This window comes from Halichondria panicea, chromosome 3 (assembly GCF_963675165.1).
Source record: "Halichondria panicea chromosome 3, odHalPani1.1, whole genome shotgun sequence".
In the NCBI taxonomy this organism is placed as follows: Eukaryota; Metazoa; Porifera; class Demospongiae; order Suberitida; family Halichondriidae; genus Halichondria; species Halichondria panicea.
The window spans coordinates 5,553,550-5,574,369 of NC_087379.1; the positions used below are offsets into that span (position 1 = coordinate 5,553,550).

The following is a 20,820-nucleotide window of genomic DNA, read 5'->3' on the forward strand; positions in this document are numbered from 1 at the left end:
ATTGAAGTGGTACGATACTTACCAGTTTCCGGTCACGCCCCAATACCAGGAGGCGACCCAGCGTTCAATTGGAGACAGATCGGCCTGGGATGTAACATAATCTGTTTTGTGGATCCAGTTAATTTATAGTAAATTTATAGCTGTATAGTACGCATCTATGAGATAAGAGTACACAGATCCTAAAACGGTGACAGAGTAAAGGGCAAACAAAGGCCGTGCGTGTCTACTCTCGAGGAAAATGGACATACACAATGCTGCTAGTGCTGGTGATTTAAGTGGTTTACAATATGCCGTCAGGAGGGGAGATGATGTCAACAGTGTGGATGAAGTAAGCTGCATGTGGGTATGTAATTACAGGAATTTACGAGGTCGCTTGATTTCATGCTTTAATTCTTAGACAGTGTACCTCTCAGGTAAAGTCATTGGTCACCATATACAGCCGTATTTCAGGCTATATAAAATATTAAATGAGGGAGCAAACCACTTCATAACCATACTGTGGTGATAGATAGTTGATGCATGTGCTCTGTCACCGGAATAACTGTGGACAAGAAATTCCATGGAACATTGAATTGGGCGGCCATGGGACAATTATTTGTGTTCGTGTGCATGTGGATTTAATCTGCCATCACTTAACTGCGAGCTAAGGTTATAGGGTTAGAGTTAGTGTATGCAGTGGAACCTCCAAATAACGGACAAGTTGGTGCAGGGGGTTTTGTCCGCTATTTGGAGGTTTCCTTTATTGGGAGATTATACCATATTAAGGTTACGTTACCCCAAATGTGGAGACAGTAATGACTTCAAATACACAACATAGCCATGGTCTTTGGGAACAGATTAACTACCACAAATTGACATTTATTATGAAAAATGCAAGTGGACTGTCGTCACGTGACAGTGAGTGAGATTGAATGGTGAACTATAGCAGACTGAATCTGAGCTGTGCATGCACACATGACAAGAATAATAATAATAGTCACAGCAGTTCTCTTGCTAAGAAGTGTTATTTTAATAGGAGCATGACCAACAATGTTTCAATTAGCTGCAGACCTAGCCTCCTTCACTGGCCTCCCCTGAAGAGAAGGCCTGCTACTGACTGCTTGCGCATGCGCAACATTATTGGATATTTGTTCCTGTAAAATGTCCTATAATATACTGAATTTATCACGAAAATATCCGGACAAAGTATTAAAAGTCATACACCGAGCTATATCTAGAGACAGAGCTGTACAGCTATGTACAGCTAGCTATTTTCTTTCTGATAGAGTCAGTATAGCAGTAGTATAATTATAGTAGATGCATGTTCACCAAAGTTAGTATTAGATGGGCGTGGCCTGTCCATTAGGCTAGTGTCAGCTTTCACTCCGTTCAGACGATTGTCATCCATGCACACTGTTGCAGGCTGTGAGTATTTTGTTAGCATGCATGCATGCATAGCAGGCTGCGGGTAGCTATCTGCTCTTTCTCAGATGGGCTAGAAACCTTCAATCGAACTTTCTATCAATTCACTTCCGTTCATTGTGACGTCGTTGTTTTACTGAGCATACACGTTGTTATCCTGCATTAGCCGGTATCTGGCTAATGGTTAGGGTTAGGGTTAGGGCTAGCGTATGCACAAGCAGTCGATACCAGGCCCACTCTTCGAGAAAGTGTGGCCTTGGGATCGAGGCTACTGCAGACCTGTTCTACTGTTCCACTGTAATTACATATTTTCGTGCGTGGGTGGATAACGTCAGACATAACCACTCAAATCATCTTATAGTCTATCACACAGATGCATGTGTTTTCAAAACTCTCTCACTCTTGTAGATTGGGAACACTCCACTCTTGTTGGCAGCCAGTGGAGGTCACACTGACTGTGTTACAGAGCTGCTCTCCTCAGGAGCCGTGGTGGACCTGGCTGACAAGGTGAGTATACTAAACAGATGTGTCTATATATATGACTGATGTGTCTATAGGAAGCATGTTCGTGACCATAATATCACTCATTAGGAATTATTTACATTTAATAGTTACTAGTAGCCCAGAATCCAGCAATCTGATTGGTCGGTCAGTACAGGGTTTATATTTCCCATATTAACCTGTAAATTCTCATATGAACCTGTAATTTTCATATTCACAACAACCATTCATTATTTTGTGTTTTTCAAACATGTTTTTTGTAGATTGTATTATAAAAAACAATGAGAAGTAACTGTTCTGTTTTTGGTAATGACATAAAATTATAATGTTCAGTCGCTGTTAATACGTTGGTTGTTGGATGTAGGCATAGAGAGATTGATGGTAACGTTGCAGGTACTAAAGTTAAAGTTTGGAGGCATAAATTGACAGCAGTTGGTTTGTGAGTTCTGTTGCACTGCCATCTGTGAGTGATCAGTGTGTGCATGCCAGTATGTTAATTGGCTTTACGTTGAGGATGTCTGAAACTGACTTCTTTTGACACTCAGAAGTTCTTTTGTAGCTGCGAACTCCTTCCAAGCTTCGGTGTCCAGTTGTTTCCATTATCATTTGTTCGTCCACTCCAGCATTGTAGAGTCTAGTAGCAGCAGTTGCACGGAGAGAATGATTCGTTCGGTACCCCTTAATACTAGCTGCAGAGCATAGTTGAGCCACTGTTTGGTCCAGTTTGTTCGAAAACCAAGTAGTAGGTGTTGGGTTTTTCAAGGCTCGAGAATTTTTAGGACAATCTTTTGGCAGGAGCTGTTGGTAAAGCCGAACGAAGCATCTTTCAGGGTTTTCAGGATTGTTGTAGTGAGACACTACTTTTGGCTTGAGTTTCCTGCCTTTCAAGCCTCCTGCATGGTCGATTTTTAGATACGTCTTCTGTGTATTTCAAATAAGACCGCTGTCCTTTTCAACTTCAATTACTTGAATTTGGCATGTTTCTGACCTCAATTGACGATGTTCGCTACCACTTTGTAGAGCAAAGTAGACACCATTCATAAAAAGTACCGTATCGACCAGTGCTTGTGGAGTTTTGCATCCAAGAAGACCTTTGTTCCATAGAAGTTCTTCTTCTTCTTCTGTTAGAGGTTCAGCCTTCTTCTTTGTGACCCTAGTACAGCTCTCTGCAAGCGCTTCATTTCGGAGTCTAGGCACATTCGAAAGTCAGCAAAACAAGCATCCTTGAACAGGTCAATCCCAGGATTTCCATTCCATCGCAAATACCTCTGTATGCATGCCCACTCACAATGTGGTGCAGTGTGTCAGGGGGAAATTCTGAGCCATCGTTCTTCCGAATCTGAAAAATGAAGCATTTCAGGTTCTCGGATAGTTCCTCGGATTTCAGGTCACTCAATAGTGGAATAACATCCCCATGGCACTTTAATCGGTACTCACACCAGTCATTCCATAGCTTGAAGCAGTACTTTGTATCTGAAGTTGTGCTATTAGGAATAGCACTCTTCTTCAATTTTTCCATCTCATTTTTTGTTAACTGAGGTGCAAATGCACGCACTTGCTTGGAGGTAGAGGCACTCCTTGAAGAAAGCTTCATTCGCTTTGAGTTAGGTAGAGAAGATTGTGCAGGTTCTGTTGGCTTGTCCAGCTCCTCCTCCTTTCTTTGTTCTGTAGAAAGAGTAGCCAGCTCCGCCTCCACATTTATGTCGTAGAGGGCAGGGTCTATGGGCTCGGTCATTATTATGCCAAGTACTTCTTCAGAAAAGAGCTTGTCTAGGAGGTCTTCGTCCGTGTCCATTCTTTCGGTTAGTTTTTGAAATGAACCTAGCAACTAAACTCGTTAGATACTGTTTAGTCAGTATCTATGGGAATTATAAGCCTCATAGTACCCTCGCTTTGCTCGAGATACTACAGCAGGCCTTTGGGCTTATAATTCCCATAGATACCTCCTAAACAGTATCTAACTATTATGTACCGTACTCACCTGAAAATACGCTCCCTTAAATTTACACCCCCCTAGCCAGAGCAGGAAATATATTGCAGATCTAACAGGAGCTATATTATTGGTTAGGGGGGGCGTATTATAGATAGAAAATACCTCTGTTTTATCAGAGGAGGTTGGCCACGCGTCATCATTCATGTAACGTCTCTTCTCACGTTACCATAGATACTGAACAACTGTAAAGAAAGTTATGACTTCTCTTACTTCGCTGAACTTATAACACCTGACTATAGCTGTCTAGTTGGTCCAGAATTAGCTAGGCTTCAGCGATGCTGTATATGTAGCTTGCACTGTACTGACTCACAAGAATCTAGTAATTTAACACTATATTCTGTCTCCATCACATACACGTGGCAAAATGTATGTGTCTCTCTGGCTACTTTGAATATAACACTTTCATTAACTAACCTGATCCCCAGCGAAATGGAGGGGATCGCTGGGGATCAGGTTAGTTAATGAAAGTGTTATATTCAAAGTAGCCAGAGAGACACATACATTTTGCCACGTGTATGTGATGGAGACAGAATATAACATCTTTTCATGAGGTCCAGGACTAAAGTAAGCCATGAAACACTACAATGCAGACTATCCTATTTTTCTAAACACAATTTGTATAATTATTATGCCTCGGTGCGCATGAGGTATACGGTAGTGTGTTTGTGTGTGTGTGTGTGTCTGTGTGTGTAGACTGCTACAGCTGCTCAAGGATCAATGAATTTAAGAGTTTCTATAGGCTTCTAGTCATGTTTTCTTGGATTTTAAATTGTGGATTTGCAAAATACTTAGTTCTCGAGTTATGCCTAGTTTTGCTTACTTGGAATGCCATTGCAGCCTTTTCAGAAGAGCACGTAGCCAAACTTGTTTACCGAGTGTTACTACTCTACTTAGTAGTTAGCTCTGCACTAGAACGCTAGCTATTGGTAGCTGTAAGAGTGAGAAGAGAGCTGCAAGGCTCTGCTGATGGCAGCCATTAATTTTAGACTTGAACTTTGGCATCGATCGTTTTTAACAACAATCATGGTCGATCATTGCAGCATGCAAATTAAAAAATATTCATCATGTGTATAAAATTAAGCTATATTAGTATGTATGTTATGTAGTTTTGGCATCTCCACCGCGAGGCATCAGCACCTGCGGTGCTTTCATTAATATTATTATTCATTTGGCAGGAAATGCAAAATACTGAAACTTCTACATTAATTGTACATCTACAAAAACATGCAGTTGCTTCTATCCTTGAAGATCATTCAACAAGCCATCTGATAGACTTCTGTTTCCATTCAGCTCCTCGACGGTGTGGAATTTCACTCATTCATTGTCAACAATTGCAATCAACAATAATAACATCATTATACTATAATAACTACCTCTTCTAATAGATTTTGAGCGAAACAAAACATGGCGAGAGGCATTAGCACAGCGCAGCTTGCAATTAACACTCGTTTTGTATGGACAAGCAAGAGTTAGCTAGCTACAGACAGATCTACCGACAGTTAGTCGTTACGGTGGCCGAGAAGAGTCACCTGTCTTCGCCTACCACCACAATTAGTTGCGCGCGCTTAAAACTAATTTTAATCTGCACACGGTCAAAGGTCAACGAATCATTCTACATTCTGATTAACGCTACTTGTTGAAGTGTGCATTGATGCAGGTGGGTTGGTCCTACTACTATCCTATATTATAGTGGTTCATTAGACACTTTTCAAGAGTAGCTCTAGGAACCTACCTGCACTGTGGCCATTTCAGCAAAAGGAATACGTTGCGTTAATTAGAATGCAGACAAGATTCTTTGACCTTGTGCAAACTGACCTGAACATTTGTTGGTTGTTCTTTTTACTTTATTTATGGTCTATCACACAGAGGTGTTGTCAAAAGTTACTCTCACTCTTGTAGAATGGGCGTACTCCACTCTATTGGGCAGCCTGGGGAGGTCACACTGACTGTGTTAGAGAGCTGCTCTCCTCAGGCGCCGTGGTGGACTTGGCTAACAAGGTGAGTGTCTGATACTAAACTGATGTGACCATCACATCGTTAGGAATTATTTACATGTATTGCACTCACCCAAAAATACACCACCTTCGAATTTAGACGGAACAAACTAGCTAGCTAGCTACAGATCTAGATTTACCTTAGAGTTAATGTTCCAGTATTTCCTTTGAATATGTGTTTTGTAGTACACTGATGTGATAATTTTACTTGTGTCTTGCACTGCACTGGAGGTCATGAGAATGTTTTTGTGAGCAGTAAAGGAGGGGGTCTTTTCGAAACAGTTTTCTTAATTATGATTGCGCATCACAGATAGCTGCATTTTTTGCTCGTTGCCAATCCCCTTCCTTTATACCGTATTTATTCTATCACACAGATGTGCATGTTGTCAAAAGTTACTGTATATGCTCTCACTCTTGTAGGATGGGTACACTCCACTCTTGTTGGCAGCCATGGGAGGTCACACTGATTGTGTTAGAGAGCTGCTCTCCTCAGGAGCCGTGGTGGACCTGGCTAACAAGGTGAGTATCTGATACTAAACTGATGTGTCTATAGGCAGCGGACTTTAGGAAAGGCAATACAGTGGAATGTCCATAAAACGGACACCATATTGGGGAACAGCCTTTTGGCCGTTATAAAGATGTGTCTTCCCAGCTATGTATGCTCTATGAGCCATTTCTTGCTGCAAATAGATCTTGGAGCTTTGCTAACTGCTTCTTTAGTAGCTCATATAAGCTTTGAAAAGGCTGTAGGGACAAGCTACTGCAAAGTTTTCACAATAATTACTATATCTCAGCTGTTCCTAATAAACTTTTGATACTGTGTAATTAATAACATCTATCACTATATTACCAAGAGTGCATAAGAAGAGAAGAGTGTCGAACTACTGATACCTCTACACAAACACTGTGCATAAAGTAACGTGACATCCTGTCAATTGCACGTGAGCAACTCGCAATTGATGACGTTTACGCAACGCACAGAATTTGTCAATAAAGAGTGCAAAGTGAAGAGGATCAGCTCGACTATATTGTCTCTATTTAGATGATTTTTGTGAAGAGATCGTCTCCTATCAGTGACTGTGCAGTGAGCGCTCCATGAGCTCTGAACGTTAAACGCGAACAACTAGCTAGATTTGTTCGACACCACACCCCTAAAAACGTCACGGTTATATTTACTAGGAGATTACTAGTAAGTTTACAATATACTTTATCACATGCGAGTCATGTTACTTTGTGCACAGTGTTTGTGTAGAAGTATCAGTAGTTCGACACTCTTCTCTTCTTATGCACTCTTGATGTTATTCATTGTAAATTTGATTCACAGTTTATACAACAGCATGTGGTTTTAAGTAGAGTAGCGTACTCTTCCTAATGAACTCTTAACAGTATAATTATACATGCAGTTGTATAGGTGTACAATGTATTAGTACATTCATGTGCTGAAAAAATTATATGTACATTAATTGATTCATAATTCCGTGTGAATTTTTAATTGTTTAATTTAAACTGCGTACTAGCCATTATTTTATGTGTACTGCATTAGCTGGCTTAATACGTATGACTGTTGCGCTTTGGAAATGTAGAGCATGCAGTGAATGTCTGTATTGTTCAATGTACATTCATATTGTGTTTTCACTGTCTCCACTCTTGCAGGATGGGGACACTCCACTCATACTGGCAGCCCTCTGGGGTCAGAAAGATGCAGTAAAGGAGCTTCTCTCATCAGGGGCTCCTGTTCTCTGCACTAATAATGTGAGCACATTTACTTTATAGAGTACATAGTTACGTAGCAAACAGCTTTACATGTACTGTACACCTATACCTCTTACAGTAGTTAATGACTGAATAGAGCTGTCATTTGTACCTAAATAGAAATAACCAACTTCTTAACATGCAATTACCGTTGCCAGTATTGCTCTGTCAGCAAAGTACATGTTATATGCATTAGACCACTTTACCTCTTACAATGTATGATCACCATCACAGGATGGAGACACTGCTCTGATGAGAGCCAAGGAATCACATCACCCTAATCCTTCAATAATAAAGTTGCTTGAGGAAGCTGCTGAATCACATGTGAGTCCGTACCTCAATAATGTATACACTGATCATGATCGAGTGTTTTAGTTTAAGAGCTTTTTCGTGTGGAATAAATTAAATATACAGTATACATACATGTACACTATATAAGTGTCTTACATGTGTTTACTTTTATTTAAGCACTGATAACCTCAGTACTTTTCTATGGGAACAAACTGATACATTAATACTGTCAATGATGTAATTTAGTGGTCTTAACTGTATGGAGTGCAAACTACAGTTCCAATATGACACACACCCGAATAAACATGAAACCATTACATGTGCTCACCCCCCCCCCCACACACTCACACACACACACACAGTCACAGTCACGTGTACCAGTCCTTCCCAAGAACTGGACTGTTGTCACTGACACAGAAACGTGAGTGACGATTGCACAGTTGAGTCACTAACTTTATGAATGTGAGTCAACTTTAGGAAGAAGCCAGTCTACCAGAACAAGGCAGCAGGGGAAACCCTCTCCACACCACCTGGATGTAAGTGTGTGCTTGTGCTGTATCCAGCACATGGTTCTGTGTGTTTATCTCCTGTGTATAGATCCCCTGCACCAAACCTCTGCACACCCTGATGTCACTTTCTATGGCGTGCCTCAAGAGAAGGAGTTCACCTCCAGTGGTGGCCATGCTGACTTTGATAGTGGAGTGCAAGTGACTGTTTCAGCTAATGCTGTCCCATCAGGGACCTCTGTGAGCATTAAGGTACAACCCAGTCTCGCCCCCAAGGATGTGTTTGTGATGCCTGAGGGCATTCAGTCTGCCAGTCCGTCCTACTTGATCTCTGGTGAAGGTCTAAACGGAGAGGTGACCCTGAGCATGGAGCATCATGTACGAGTGTCCACCCATCAAGAAGCTGATGACCTCCTTTTTCTCCAAGCTGACTCGTCTCCCAAGAGATCTGGTACAAAAAATGTGTACGAGTACCAGGAGATACAAGAGGCAAGGTCAGTGTTCACTCCTGGAGGGAATACCGGGAGACTGACGCTGGGCACACGACTGAAGAAGTTCTTTAAAATTGGCCAGAGGGGGAAAAAAGGTAAGTATTTGGAAATGTGAATCACTTCCAATTCAACAAAATGCATGTACATGCAGGCAAGACCGACAGTAATCTCTACACTGTCAGAGTCTACCGGTCTCCTCCACACACAACTGGTGACAGGATGGCTCTTGTCATTGTCAGCTACTTTAACCGTCTGTTTCTTGATGTACGTACATTGCAGTTTTGTGATTGTACGTGAATAACTGTTTACCTCCATGTGCAGTTCTTGCAGAGGTTTGAGGTTGACATCATTCCCCGAGAGTATCCACACTTGTCAAGTAGCCCTGCTGATAAGACAATTAAACAACCTCTTTGCTTTGTCCAAGTTGATGCAGTACTGGAGCTAGTCTGTGATCCAGCCTGGAGGAGTGTGCCTGACCAGAGAATGGTGAGTGCTTTCAATAGTTAGAAGAAAAACCCTTATATCGTATGTGACTTTTCCACACTTTTTTGTGTCTCCATTTTGCCGTGTTTGCAGATTTCCCAAGAAGAAGTGGACCTGCCAGTGATTGGTAAGTTCTCGCCAGAGAAGCTTCAGTGCTACCCACCCAGGATAGTGTGTCGGTTCTTCCCTGAGCAAGGAGCTGCCTCCTGCACCACATGCACTCTCTCACTGTATGGCTTTGACAAGCCAGTCAGTATGGACATGGCACTGCTCACTCCTCAGAGATCAGTGGACACTAAACAACTCAAGGTGTCTCACTCAACCTCTGTTAAAGTCAATATATGAATGTTAGATACACTTCACTTGTGCCATCAACCCAATGTTCTGCATCATCCTACACTTGTTAAATTTTGGCTAATGGATGTCTGTAAAATGTCCTTTACAGTATATGTTGCTTCCTTGAGACCTACGTCTGTACTGTGTGTACTGCATGTGGACATTCTCAATTCGTTATAATGCATGTACCGTATAGCAGGTTATTTTCGTACGGTAGAAGTTTTCGTATTTTTCATATTGTATACATGTACATAATAACATTATCATTCGAAATTAAAACTGAGCTACCGCGATAGGTTCAACGTCACTATCCTGAGCTGTACGAGTATTTAGAATACGAAATATTTGATTGGGCAGTTCATACGAACATTTACCCGTATGTATGTGATTGTAGGAAGCCACTGAAGTACTGAGGAGAACAGTTGGGGAGATGACCACCTCACAGCTTGGCTCTACTGTGGAGACTGTACTGTCACTAATGGAGAAAATGACAACTGCGCTTCAGTGAGATGTCTACTATCTTAATGTAGCACTGTATTTACAATATCTCCCACCTCAGGTCATCTTCTCTGAGTGAGCTGACAGCCCACACTGACTCCATACGGACAGAGATAAAGGCTGTCCTTGTAGTGACCAGGAGGGTTGTCCAGGAGTGCACAGTACAGAGCATCAGTGAGAACATTGAAGCCAGTCTCTCTAAGATGGAGACTTTATCTCACCAGCTTTGTAAGGTTGCCAAGGTCAAACTCAGATACTGTCAAGAAGGTGAGAACGTGTGTTTATGATATCAAGTGTTAGCTCTCATTCTCAATGGTACAGACCAGTCAGAGGAGACAGCTGCTCTTGTTGACCTGGTGGAGAATGGAGCTAATCTGTTGAGAGCTGTGGACTGTCTACTCAGGGACATCCACACGCTCAGTGGAGTCAGTGGTGAGTGTATTTCAAAAGGGGCAAACCAAACCCAAAGAGTGGGCGGGGAGGAAAAAACTTAATTCTGTAATGGCAGTTTTTTGCTCTTCCCAAAACTTTGCTTTATCTAGAGGTAATGACGTCCTGAAAGAATTTAAATGCACAATGCTAATAATTATAGCCCATGGTATTTTGTCGAAATCGACAGTTTTTTGGCTACTCCCAGAACTTTACCAAGACGAAGTGATACGCCTTGAATGTTTTAGTTTTGATATTGATTGTGAAGTTATGTATGACCTCCCAAAAGAAGCTTGCTTAACTGGAAAATATACATTCAGAGGCGGCACAATGCCAACCTTCAAATTTAGATATCATAATTATTTGAATTTCTAAGAGGGAGCCACATCCAAGGGGGGGGAGCAAAAGTCTAACTTCCTCCTGGCTGTATTATAATTATGTTCCATAATCCTTTCCACTTCCTCCTATTGTGTACTACCAGCCATATACAGTGTATTGTACATGTATTGAGTCTATTTGTTCACATTACATGTACTTAGTGCTGATCACATGATCTCCAGCCAATCAGCTTATCTGAAAGTAGTCAGGTGACCATGGATTAAATAACTTAATTCACACTTAAGTGTGCTTTAAGTTGGTTTGTTAATGCACACTTTTATCAAACAATCATAATACAAGCAGATTGAATCTGAATGTCATCATAATAATACAAGCAGATTGAATGTGTACATACAAGCAAAGCTGAAAAGTATTAGAAAGTTGAATGTTATTGTTTCGACTTGTTTCATGTGTAGTAAGTGTACCGAATTGCTGACTTGACCATAGCATCGCTTTTTCGTCTGGAGAAATAGGCTCAGCTTGCTTCGAAGATGTACATACCTGTACCTAAGCCAGATCCATATAATCGTTTCATCAAAGCTTCGAATATCATAGCTTTCCAAAAGAGCAAACCAGATACTCATTGCCATATAGTTTGCGCACAAAGTTTCCCATCCAGTAAGCCAGATCAGCTGGAGGCATATCCAGTAGTGGGATCGGGACTGTTGGTCAGCAAGAGAAATAAGTCGAGAACATGCCCAGTCAGTCCAGATAGCTTTAGATCGTATCTCCTTCTTCTTTGCATCAGTTACTGGATCTACAAACCTACTAAAACTTACTATTACGTCTAGCTAGCTAGCTAGCCACCAGCAACTGATTTAAAATGTAGCTAGATCTAGCTGCCACGAGGCTAGAGCTCACGTGACAGCACTAAATCCTTTAGAACACACCTAGCCAAGTCACGTGTTTTAATGCTGGTGCACTCGGATGGCCTCTCGGTTACGTAATGCACTCGGCTGCGCCTCGAGCACCATCCTCGGCACGCAGATTAAAACACTTAATCTTGGCTAGGTGTGTTCTAAATAATACTTAGTCTCCAGTGTGTGGGCGTATCATGCTCTAACCATTTCCTCTCTCCTGCAGGTAACGCTGGCTACAGTGTGCTTATGAGCTGCAGTGAGAAGATAGTCCAGTCACTCTCTGAGGACCCGAAGGCCTTGGCCCTCCACTTCCTGTCAGCTGGGCTCATCACTGTGTCCATTCTTGAGAAAACCAACGAGTATGTGAATGAGACCAAGAGAGAGAAGGCCACCAGACTGTACACTGCCCTGCTGCGTGTGGTCAAACACCACCCCCACAAGTACCACGAGTTTGTCTCCACTCTCAGACTCAACCCACTACACACTGACTTGGTCACACAATTAGATAGCAAGTACATGTAGTTTTTCTACACGTAACGTACATGCAAAATTATAATTGTGCATACCATCATTCTTTTTTTGTACTTAAGATTGAACAAAAAATTCTTATCTCATAACATTTTGCATGCATGCTGGATGTCATTAAGGAGGGGTCCAAATCAAAGGGGTGTGGCTAGTATCAAACTTGAAAATGGACATACACAAGGCTGCCAGGGCTGGTGACTTGACTGCTTTACAAGATGGCATCAAAGGGGGAGATGATATCAACAGTGTGGATGAAGTAAGCTAGTTTGTGGGTATGTAGAGCTGAAGCTGTGAAAGTCTGTTTTTGCTAATTAAAGTAATAATATTATTTATACCAATTTACGATGTCGCTTGACTTGATTCCATGCATTATTCTTGTCCCCAAATATTGTGTGTCTACCTCTCCAAGACCATACTGCCGTACGTATTTCAGGTGACATAAAACCACTTCTTGGTTGATGCGTGTATTCTGATGTAGACATGGAATATTTGGTGGGACTATATTAATTTTTGTTCGTGTGTGGATTTTAATCGGCTGTCACTCAATTACGAGCTAGCTAGCTTGCTGAATGGTTTCGGTTACATGCGTGGGTGGATGATGTCAGATGCACTCTCTATTATGTCAATCATGTGTCTTTACTATTATTATTTATGTTCTATCATACAGATGTGTTGTCAAAAGTTACTGTATGCTCTCACTTTTGTAGGGTAGGTGTACTCCACTCTATGTGGCAGCCAGGGAAGGTCACACTAACAGTGTTAGAGAGCTGCTCTCTTCAGGAGCCATGGTGGACCTGGCTAACAAGGTGAGTTCTGATACTAAACTGATGTGTCTATAGGCAGCATGTTCGTGACCATCACATCATTAGGAATTATAACTCACCCGAATTTACGTCCCCCCTAGCCAGAGCAGGAAATGTATTGCAGAGGTATTTTCTATCTCAATAATACGGCCCCTAACCCCATCTAATTATGGCAGGTTCAATAATAGCTCCTGTTATAGTTTTTATATACTGTCTAAATAAGGCGCCGCTTTTTACTTGTCAAAACACGCGGGAAATTTGAGGGAGCAAAACGGATGGTTTTTAGCAAGTCTATGCCTATATATAGAGTTTATATAGAGTTAGTATTTTCTTCGAAGATGTATGTGTTTTGTAGTACACTTTTGTCATAATTTTACTTGTGTCTTGCACTGCACTGAATGTCTGAGAATGTTTTTTGTACGTCAGCACTAAAGTAGAGCGTCTTTTTGTAATAATACAATAGCGCATCACGGATAGTTGCATTTTATGGTTTGTCACAAGTTACTTATGCTCTCATTCTTGTAGGATCGATGGACTCCACTTTATGTGGCAGCCAGGGAAGGTCACACTGACTGTGTTAGGGAGTTGCTCTCCTCGGGAGCCGTGGTGGATCTGGCTGACAAGGTGAGTATCTGATACTAGGGTCATTCCATATCAATTCAACGAAATTTAAAACGTGACGTCTTCAGAATTGCACGAAACTTGGTATATGTATCTCAGAAAAATTTTGGGTTTGTAAACAATAATGGCTTCTGAGATTGAAAAAATGCACCCACTTTTAGAAACTGGCTGCTGTTAGTTAAACTGTAACTTTCTAACCATTAACATTCAAAACTAAAAATGTATATCATCTTGTTGCCTAAGAAATTCCGCATCATTTGGTATAGTTAATTGCATGTACACGTACAATTATGGACATCACCGGGATTTTATGTTTTGATATGTAACAATGTTAATTGTACACTAAAGCTAGTGCTTATAAATTTATTAAATGGAGGCTGCAAAAACTAAAAATGAAGTTGTACAGTTTATAATAATTATAACAATAATTATGTAGCACATCGCAGATATCCCTTTATTTATGGTCTATAGCACACAGATGTGTTATCAAAAGTTTTTGTATGCTCTCACTTTGTAGCGTGGGTGGACTCCACTCATGAAGGCAGCCAGGGGAGGTCGCACTGACTGTGTTAGGGAGCTGCTCTCCTCAGGAGCCGTGGTGGACCTGGCTGACAAGGTGAGTTATCTGATACTGATGTATCTATATAGGCAACATGCTGGAATTATTATTCATTTAAGAATTTTTTGCATATACATACAATTATGCATGGACATGGCCGTCATTTCCACCTATAATTATGTGTGGACAAGAATTCCATGAACATTAAATTGGGTGGGACTATTATAATGTTTATGTGTGCATTTTAATTTGCCGTCGCTCAACGACATGTAACGAGCTAGCTTGCTGAAAGGTTAGGTTAGGTTTAGATCGAGTTAGTGTTATGTATACTTTCGTATGTGGGTGGATGAGGTCAGATATAATGCCAATCCCGTTCCTTTATTTTTATTAACGGTCTATCTGTGTTAGCAAAAGTTACTGTATGCTCTCCCTCTTGTAGAATGGGTGTACTCCACTCTATTGGGCAGCCAGTGGAGGTCACACTGACTGTGTTAGACAGCTGCTCTCCTCAGGAGCCGTGGTAGACCTGGCTAACATGGTGAGTATCTGATACTAAACTGATGTGCCTATTATATATCAAAACTAAAAAACATTTGCAATGTGAACGTTGCTAGGATTGCCAGGAAAAGAAAAGCGCGAAAAAGCGAAGAAACAAGAAATTCGGCGAGTGCATAACTCCAATCCGTTACAACTTCATTCACATGTACTGTTTTAAGCAATATTTTTTTGTTTGTTTTTGTGCTTTTCCTGGCAAATCCTTCAGTAATTTTTATGAATCTTTTGCAAGGTATATATGTAATGTGTTTGTGATGTTTTCCCTTACAGTGTTGAGCAAACATGCAAGTGTTGGATGTGTGGGTGGATGATTGTGAATTCTTATTTCTTATTCTCGGTTTATTTTTACCTAACTTGTGTTTTGATTCTAAAATTGTTATCAACAGTAGGCCACTCGACTGTACATGTTCATGACATTGTAACGGATTGGAGTTATGCACTCGCTGAATTTCTTGTTTCCTCGCTTTTTCGCGCTTTTCTTTTCCTGGCAATTCTAGCAACGTTCACATTGCAAATGTTTTTTAGTTTTGATTCCCTTTCTTTTTTCATTACAGTAGTACATTAATGATAAGATAAATGTGACGTTGATTAATTTTAGCCTCGTTCCCAGGCCTTACTTTTTCTTGCTGTTGTCACTGTTCATCCATAAACATAAGAAAGACATAGTGAGGCAGCAAAGAAAGAAATGGGCGTACAGTTAAGAAAAAGTAAGGCCTGGTTTGGGAAATCGCGTGATCCACAAGGATTTTTACGAACGTGGGCGATATGTAGCCCACAATCGTGACGTAAGGTATTCTCCCACGCATTCAGAGTAAGACTGTACTGCACTGTACTGCACTGTACTGAGACAACCACCAAGCTGTGCTGCAAGTCAGATCAGAGAACCAGCGTGGCCAGCTCTGGTGGCAGTAGCTACCTGCTATATGATAATGATGACTAAGCTATTCTACTAGAAAGACACAAGAAAAGGTAATAGTGATAGAATCTAAACACACAATCTAGACTAGTAGATCATCTAGCTAAGCCTAAGGTATAGCTAGCTTAGTGCTTGCAAACTTCCAGTTCCAAGTCCATGTCCAGCTTGCTGCAGGCAAAGTTTTATTAGTCGTAGACCTCTGCGTGGGCAGTCCAACATCTCTAGCTCAGTATGCCCACGCTCATTTTCACCCTTCCACCACCCTTCTACCCTCACGCGACTTCCCGATACAGGCTCTCCTTTTTCCTAACTCTACGTCTATTTCTTTCTTTATTCCTCCAATTAATACCGTATTTTATCTCATTGAACGAATAATACAGTATTTTATCTTATTGAACCATTGTGATAAAGAACAGAAAAAGGAGAGCCTGTGTAGAGGCTAGATTAATTTGTTATCGTCCTGTAATCAGTCTTAATAAAGTTGAAGATAATATAATTATAAAAGTGGTCGTTGGACAGAAGTAATAAATCGAAAATGCAATACCTAAGAGGAACAAGAGGAACATCAAGAAGCAAGAGAAGTTCAAAAAGTACTGGAATAAACATTATTATAATATTTATGCCTGGGTGCGCATGCGCAAGCGAGGTATACGGTATAGTGTGTTTGTGTGTCTGTCTGCGTGTGTGTGTGTGTGTGTAGACTGTTTCAGCTGCTCAAGGATCATTGAAGTGCAAGTAAGAGTTTCTATAGGCTTCTAGTCATGTTTTCTTGGCTTGGTATTTGTGGATTTGCAAAATAAAGCTTCGTTCTCGAGTTATGCCTAGTTTTGCTTACTTGGAATGCCATTGCAGCCTTTTCAGAAGAGTCTGTAGCAAAACTTGTTCACCGAGTGTTGATACTCTACTTAGTAGTTAACTCTGCACTAGAACGCTAGCTATTGGTAGCTGCAAGAGTGAGAAGAGAGCTGCAAGGCTCTGCTGACTTGCAGCCAGACTTGAACCTTTGGCATCGATCGTTATTAACAACGATCATCGTCGATCATTACCCACTCTTTGAGTTTTCCTGGATTCTGCATGCAGCAAAATTAAAAATGTTCATCATGATAATTAATCAATGTGTGTATAAAAGCTAGCTATTAGTAGCTTTATGTTATGTAACTTTGGCACCTCCACCGAGGCATCAGCACCCGCGGTGCTTTCATTTATTCATTTATCGATGTGGATAATAATTATGGCAGCCATGTTTATACTGTACTATACTGTAGATATGTGGTAGTCAGTGCATACGTCTATAGCATAAATAGCATACCTGAAGTGAGAGAATGGAGAGCTGAGCTGAAGAAAGTGTTTATTGATGTCACAGCCACGCCCACCTCATAAGTTGCCATGTGCGTTGCTGTGGCAGTCATTTAAAGATGCGGAATTGCGTAGGTAAGAAAAGTGGAGCCTGAGAGGTCATCTGCCTCTTGGAAGCGAACGCAATTCTGAGAAAAACGCCCACGGTCCGGGTTCTAGTCGACTAGAGGCTGTATCTAGAATCTTCTGAACATGTCTGTACAAGGAGGAAATGCTTTCCAAGAATGTTACTTACTTACTTACTTACTTAGTCAGTCAGACGAAACACGGTGAAATATGAAAATAGTGCAATTTTTCAAATATCAATATTAATGCATGTGAATATTCATTGACTATAATATCACACATTACACAGATAAAAGCTTTAGACTACATTACATCATCTGTAATTGATCTGATTGGCTAAAAACATTAGATTACATGGAAGCATAATCTACAAGAAGGTACTTATTCTACAGGAAGTGGTACAGGAAATGGGTGCCTATTCTACAGGAAGTGGACACATTCTACAGGAAATGGGCGCATATTCTACAGGAAGTGACAAATAATTTGCAGGAAGTTCTCAAAAGTTGGAATGAAATTTTTAGTGAAAGTGACAAGAAGATGACAAAAACATTATAAAAAACACAGAATGCAATAGTTTGTTCAGTCACTATCCATTCTTTCCATGTCCACTGTTGCTTTGTATTGCTTTTTCAAGCGTTTCACAAGCTCTACTAAGTTTTACTGTAGTTTTTTGTTGTTTTGAAGCCGTCTTCTTGTCTTTTTCTGTCAACTGGTGTCTCTCACAGCTTTCTAGCTCCGTCCAGCTCGCACAAATTCAATTTCTGTTGCTACACACCAAACCTGGTTTTTATAACCGCGCATGCGCATTGAAGTCCAAGTTAGATAGACCACACCAACTCGTAGAATATGCGTCTTAGTAACCACCTTGGTTACGGTTAGATTCCCTCGGCTTTGCGCCTCGGGCTAACCGCACCGCGGAGGTTACATAGACGCATATTCTACTCTTAGGTGTAGTCTATATCCTATACATCTATCCAGTTAGTTTCTTGATGTGGCCTTTCCCTGCAGAAATAGAGCAGTCTAAACACGAGTCAAAATTTGTGCAATAATTGAAAACACACACTACTGCACTGTCAATCCTATGTACAACCTACTGGTTGTACTAATGTTCGTGACATTAATTTTAAGGAATTGTTTGCATGTATGTATAGTCGACATTTTATCTTGCTGAGCTGCATACATTTTCTATGTGTTGTACACTAAATGAATATACATGTATTAAAAAGAATTACTTGTTAAACGAGGCCTACAAAAAATTTGTGCAGTTTAATAGCATAGTAAATCACAGATACTGTATATATATGCTTGATCAGAGGCCGTGGCTACTAAATTTTTGCTGGCAGAGGAGGTTACAATTCAAGAGAGGCATTTATTAGGCTTACTAACACCCCATGCAGCTAATTCAGTTTGTCATCAAAACTTACTCCAACTCTGCCATGAGACTAACCAGCTGCTACTGTATGACTGCCACCAGAGGATGCGTGCACGAATCACCACAAGTTCAGTGCATTGATGTCATTGGGGTCACATCATAATGTCCTGGCCAATATTACACTAAGTACTTGTAGTGATTCGTGCACGTATGTCGGACCTACTGTGGGCTGCCACATGCAGAGACATAGCCTCAAAGTTCACTGAGGCTATACTATTTGAGCGGTTACTATTGCACTGAAGATGGGCTGTAGAGAGAGGCTATACTATTTGAATGCGGAAAAAGCGGCCTCTGATCAAGCATATATGGTTGTTGCATTTTTTGCTCGTTGCCAATTCCCTTCCTGTACTTTATTTATTGTCTATCACCAGAGGAGGTCCGACATGCGTGTACGAATCACTAAAAGTTCAGTGCAATGTGGCCAGGACGTTATCACGTGACCGCAATGACATCAATGCACTTAACTTGTAGTGATTCGTGCATGCATGTCGGACCTCCTCTGTCTACCACACAGATGTTAGGGTCTCACTCTTGTAGGATGGGTGGACTCCACTTTGCTTGGCAGCCAGGGAAGGTCGCACTGACTGTGTTAGACAGCTGCTCTCCTCAGGAGCCGTGGTGAACCTGGCTGACAAGGTGAATATCTAATACTAAACTGATGTGTCTATAGGCAGCATGCTGGAATTATTTGCATGCACGTACAATTATGCATGAATGGACATTAATTGCCTTCATTTTCATAAAATTCTGTGGACAAGAATTCGGTGTGACTATTATTTGCTTGTAACAATCTGCTGTCGCTTAATAACTACGAGCTACATGTACGTAGCTTGCTGAAAAGTAGGGTTAGAGTTAGTGTTATGTATACTTTCGTATGTGACGTCAGATGCAACCACTCTATGAAAGTAAAAAATACCAATCCCCTCCTTTACCGTATTTAAATGTCAGATGTGTTGACAATAGTTACTGTATGCTCTCACTCTTATAGGGTGATGGTACTCCACTCTATTGGGCAGTCAGGGGAGGTTACACTGACTGTGTTAGAGTGCTGCTCTCCTCAGGACCCGTGGTTGACCTGGCTGACAAGGTGAGTATCTGATACTAACTGAGCGGTCTATAGGTAGTATTTTCGTGACCATCACATCATAATTATGCTACATGTAGTGATGGTTGTGGGTGGTCCCTATGAGATTCCTAAGGCACTAACATTGACATTATACGTACAAATACAGCATTTTCAGTATAGGTTAATTACGTAACCTACATATAGCTGCGGAGAATTCTTTCAGCGTAATACCTAATTTGATACTGTAAATAACCACAAATACCGTATCGGATGCAAAACTCCAATGGTACATGTACATGTATAGTGTGGTGCTTTAGGTGAAAATCGCCTCCTGCATGGGTGTAGACTCGCAAGCCACTTTGCTCATCATTGAACAGGGGCGGGAGAAAAAGGACTGCCTGGTGACTCTGGGACAGCTTGTGTATCTCAAAAATGCTATTACGTAATAATGTCACATGCAAATGATGCGGAGTTATAGTCAAGAGTTCAGAGTCAAATTTAGTTAAAGACATGCATACAGATCTATCTATAGCTAGCCAACAATGTAGGTTTTTTATGAGTATGCTCTGTGAGGAAACAATCCTCCACAAAGTTTCGGAAGCACCGACTAGTTTTATATCATTTCTTGAGCTTGAGCATGTCATTTCTTTCACACAATGTGCTATCTTACCCTTATAGGTAAATTTGCTCGATCCTTGTGCCACAACTTGTGGATTAGCATGCATGGAACAGCTGATGGACGTAGAAATCTTGGCAGCCCTTCTTTGAACCGAGTGACAGCAATTTGAGACAGCTTGTGTCTGACAACTACTGCATGACTGTAGCAATTCAACTGCATGCTGCCCTCTGCTGGTCTCTTATATGACTATTATATCCTATATAATTATAGCTGAATGCCTGATGTTGTCATCAATCTTCCCTTTTCTAGCACTAGCATCCATTCTCAATCTGTATAGCTAAGAATCCCGCGAGCACTTGTACATGTTGTAGGCTACGCAATTCTACTAC

The 20,820-nt window shown here is 41.0% G+C and overlaps 2 protein-coding genes across 2 annotated transcripts in view; both read left to right on the top strand.

The window, feature by feature from the left end:
* On the top strand, positions 1 to 12,530 carry LOC135333688 (uncharacterized). The gene is made up of 16 exons (XM_064528710.1): positions 1 to 328; positions 1,810 to 1,908; positions 5,795 to 5,893; positions 6,310 to 6,408; positions 7,543 to 7,641; positions 7,876 to 7,965; positions 8,295 to 8,353; positions 8,410 to 8,468; positions 8,530 to 9,024; positions 9,081 to 9,193; positions 9,251 to 9,415; positions 9,506 to 9,721; positions 10,143 to 10,252; positions 10,308 to 10,513; positions 10,568 to 10,678; positions 12,137 to 12,530. The coding sequence occupies exons 1-16, from the start codon at positions 239 to 241 to the stop codon at positions 12,433 to 12,435; spliced, it is 2,409 nt and encodes an 802-aa protein (XP_064384780.1). The 5' UTR covers positions 1 to 238; the 3' UTR covers positions 12,436 to 12,530.
* LOC135333671 (uncharacterized) overlaps positions 12,496 to 20,820 on the top strand; it is a 15,904-nt gene continuing 7,579 nt past the window's right edge. Inside the window, exons 1-7 of the mRNA XM_064528679.1 lie at positions 12,496 to 12,694; positions 13,146 to 13,244; positions 13,767 to 13,865; positions 14,380 to 14,478; positions 14,861 to 14,959; positions 19,284 to 19,382; positions 19,735 to 19,833. Of these exons, the coding sequence (XP_064384749.1) occupies positions 12,605 to 12,694; positions 13,146 to 13,244; positions 13,767 to 13,865; positions 14,380 to 14,478; positions 14,861 to 14,959; positions 19,284 to 19,382; positions 19,735 to 19,833 (684 nt within the window). The 5' untranslated portion in view covers positions 12,496 to 12,604. The remainder of the gene's footprint in view (positions 12,695 to 13,145; positions 13,245 to 13,766; positions 13,866 to 14,379; positions 14,479 to 14,860; positions 14,960 to 19,283; positions 19,383 to 19,734; positions 19,834 to 20,820) is intronic.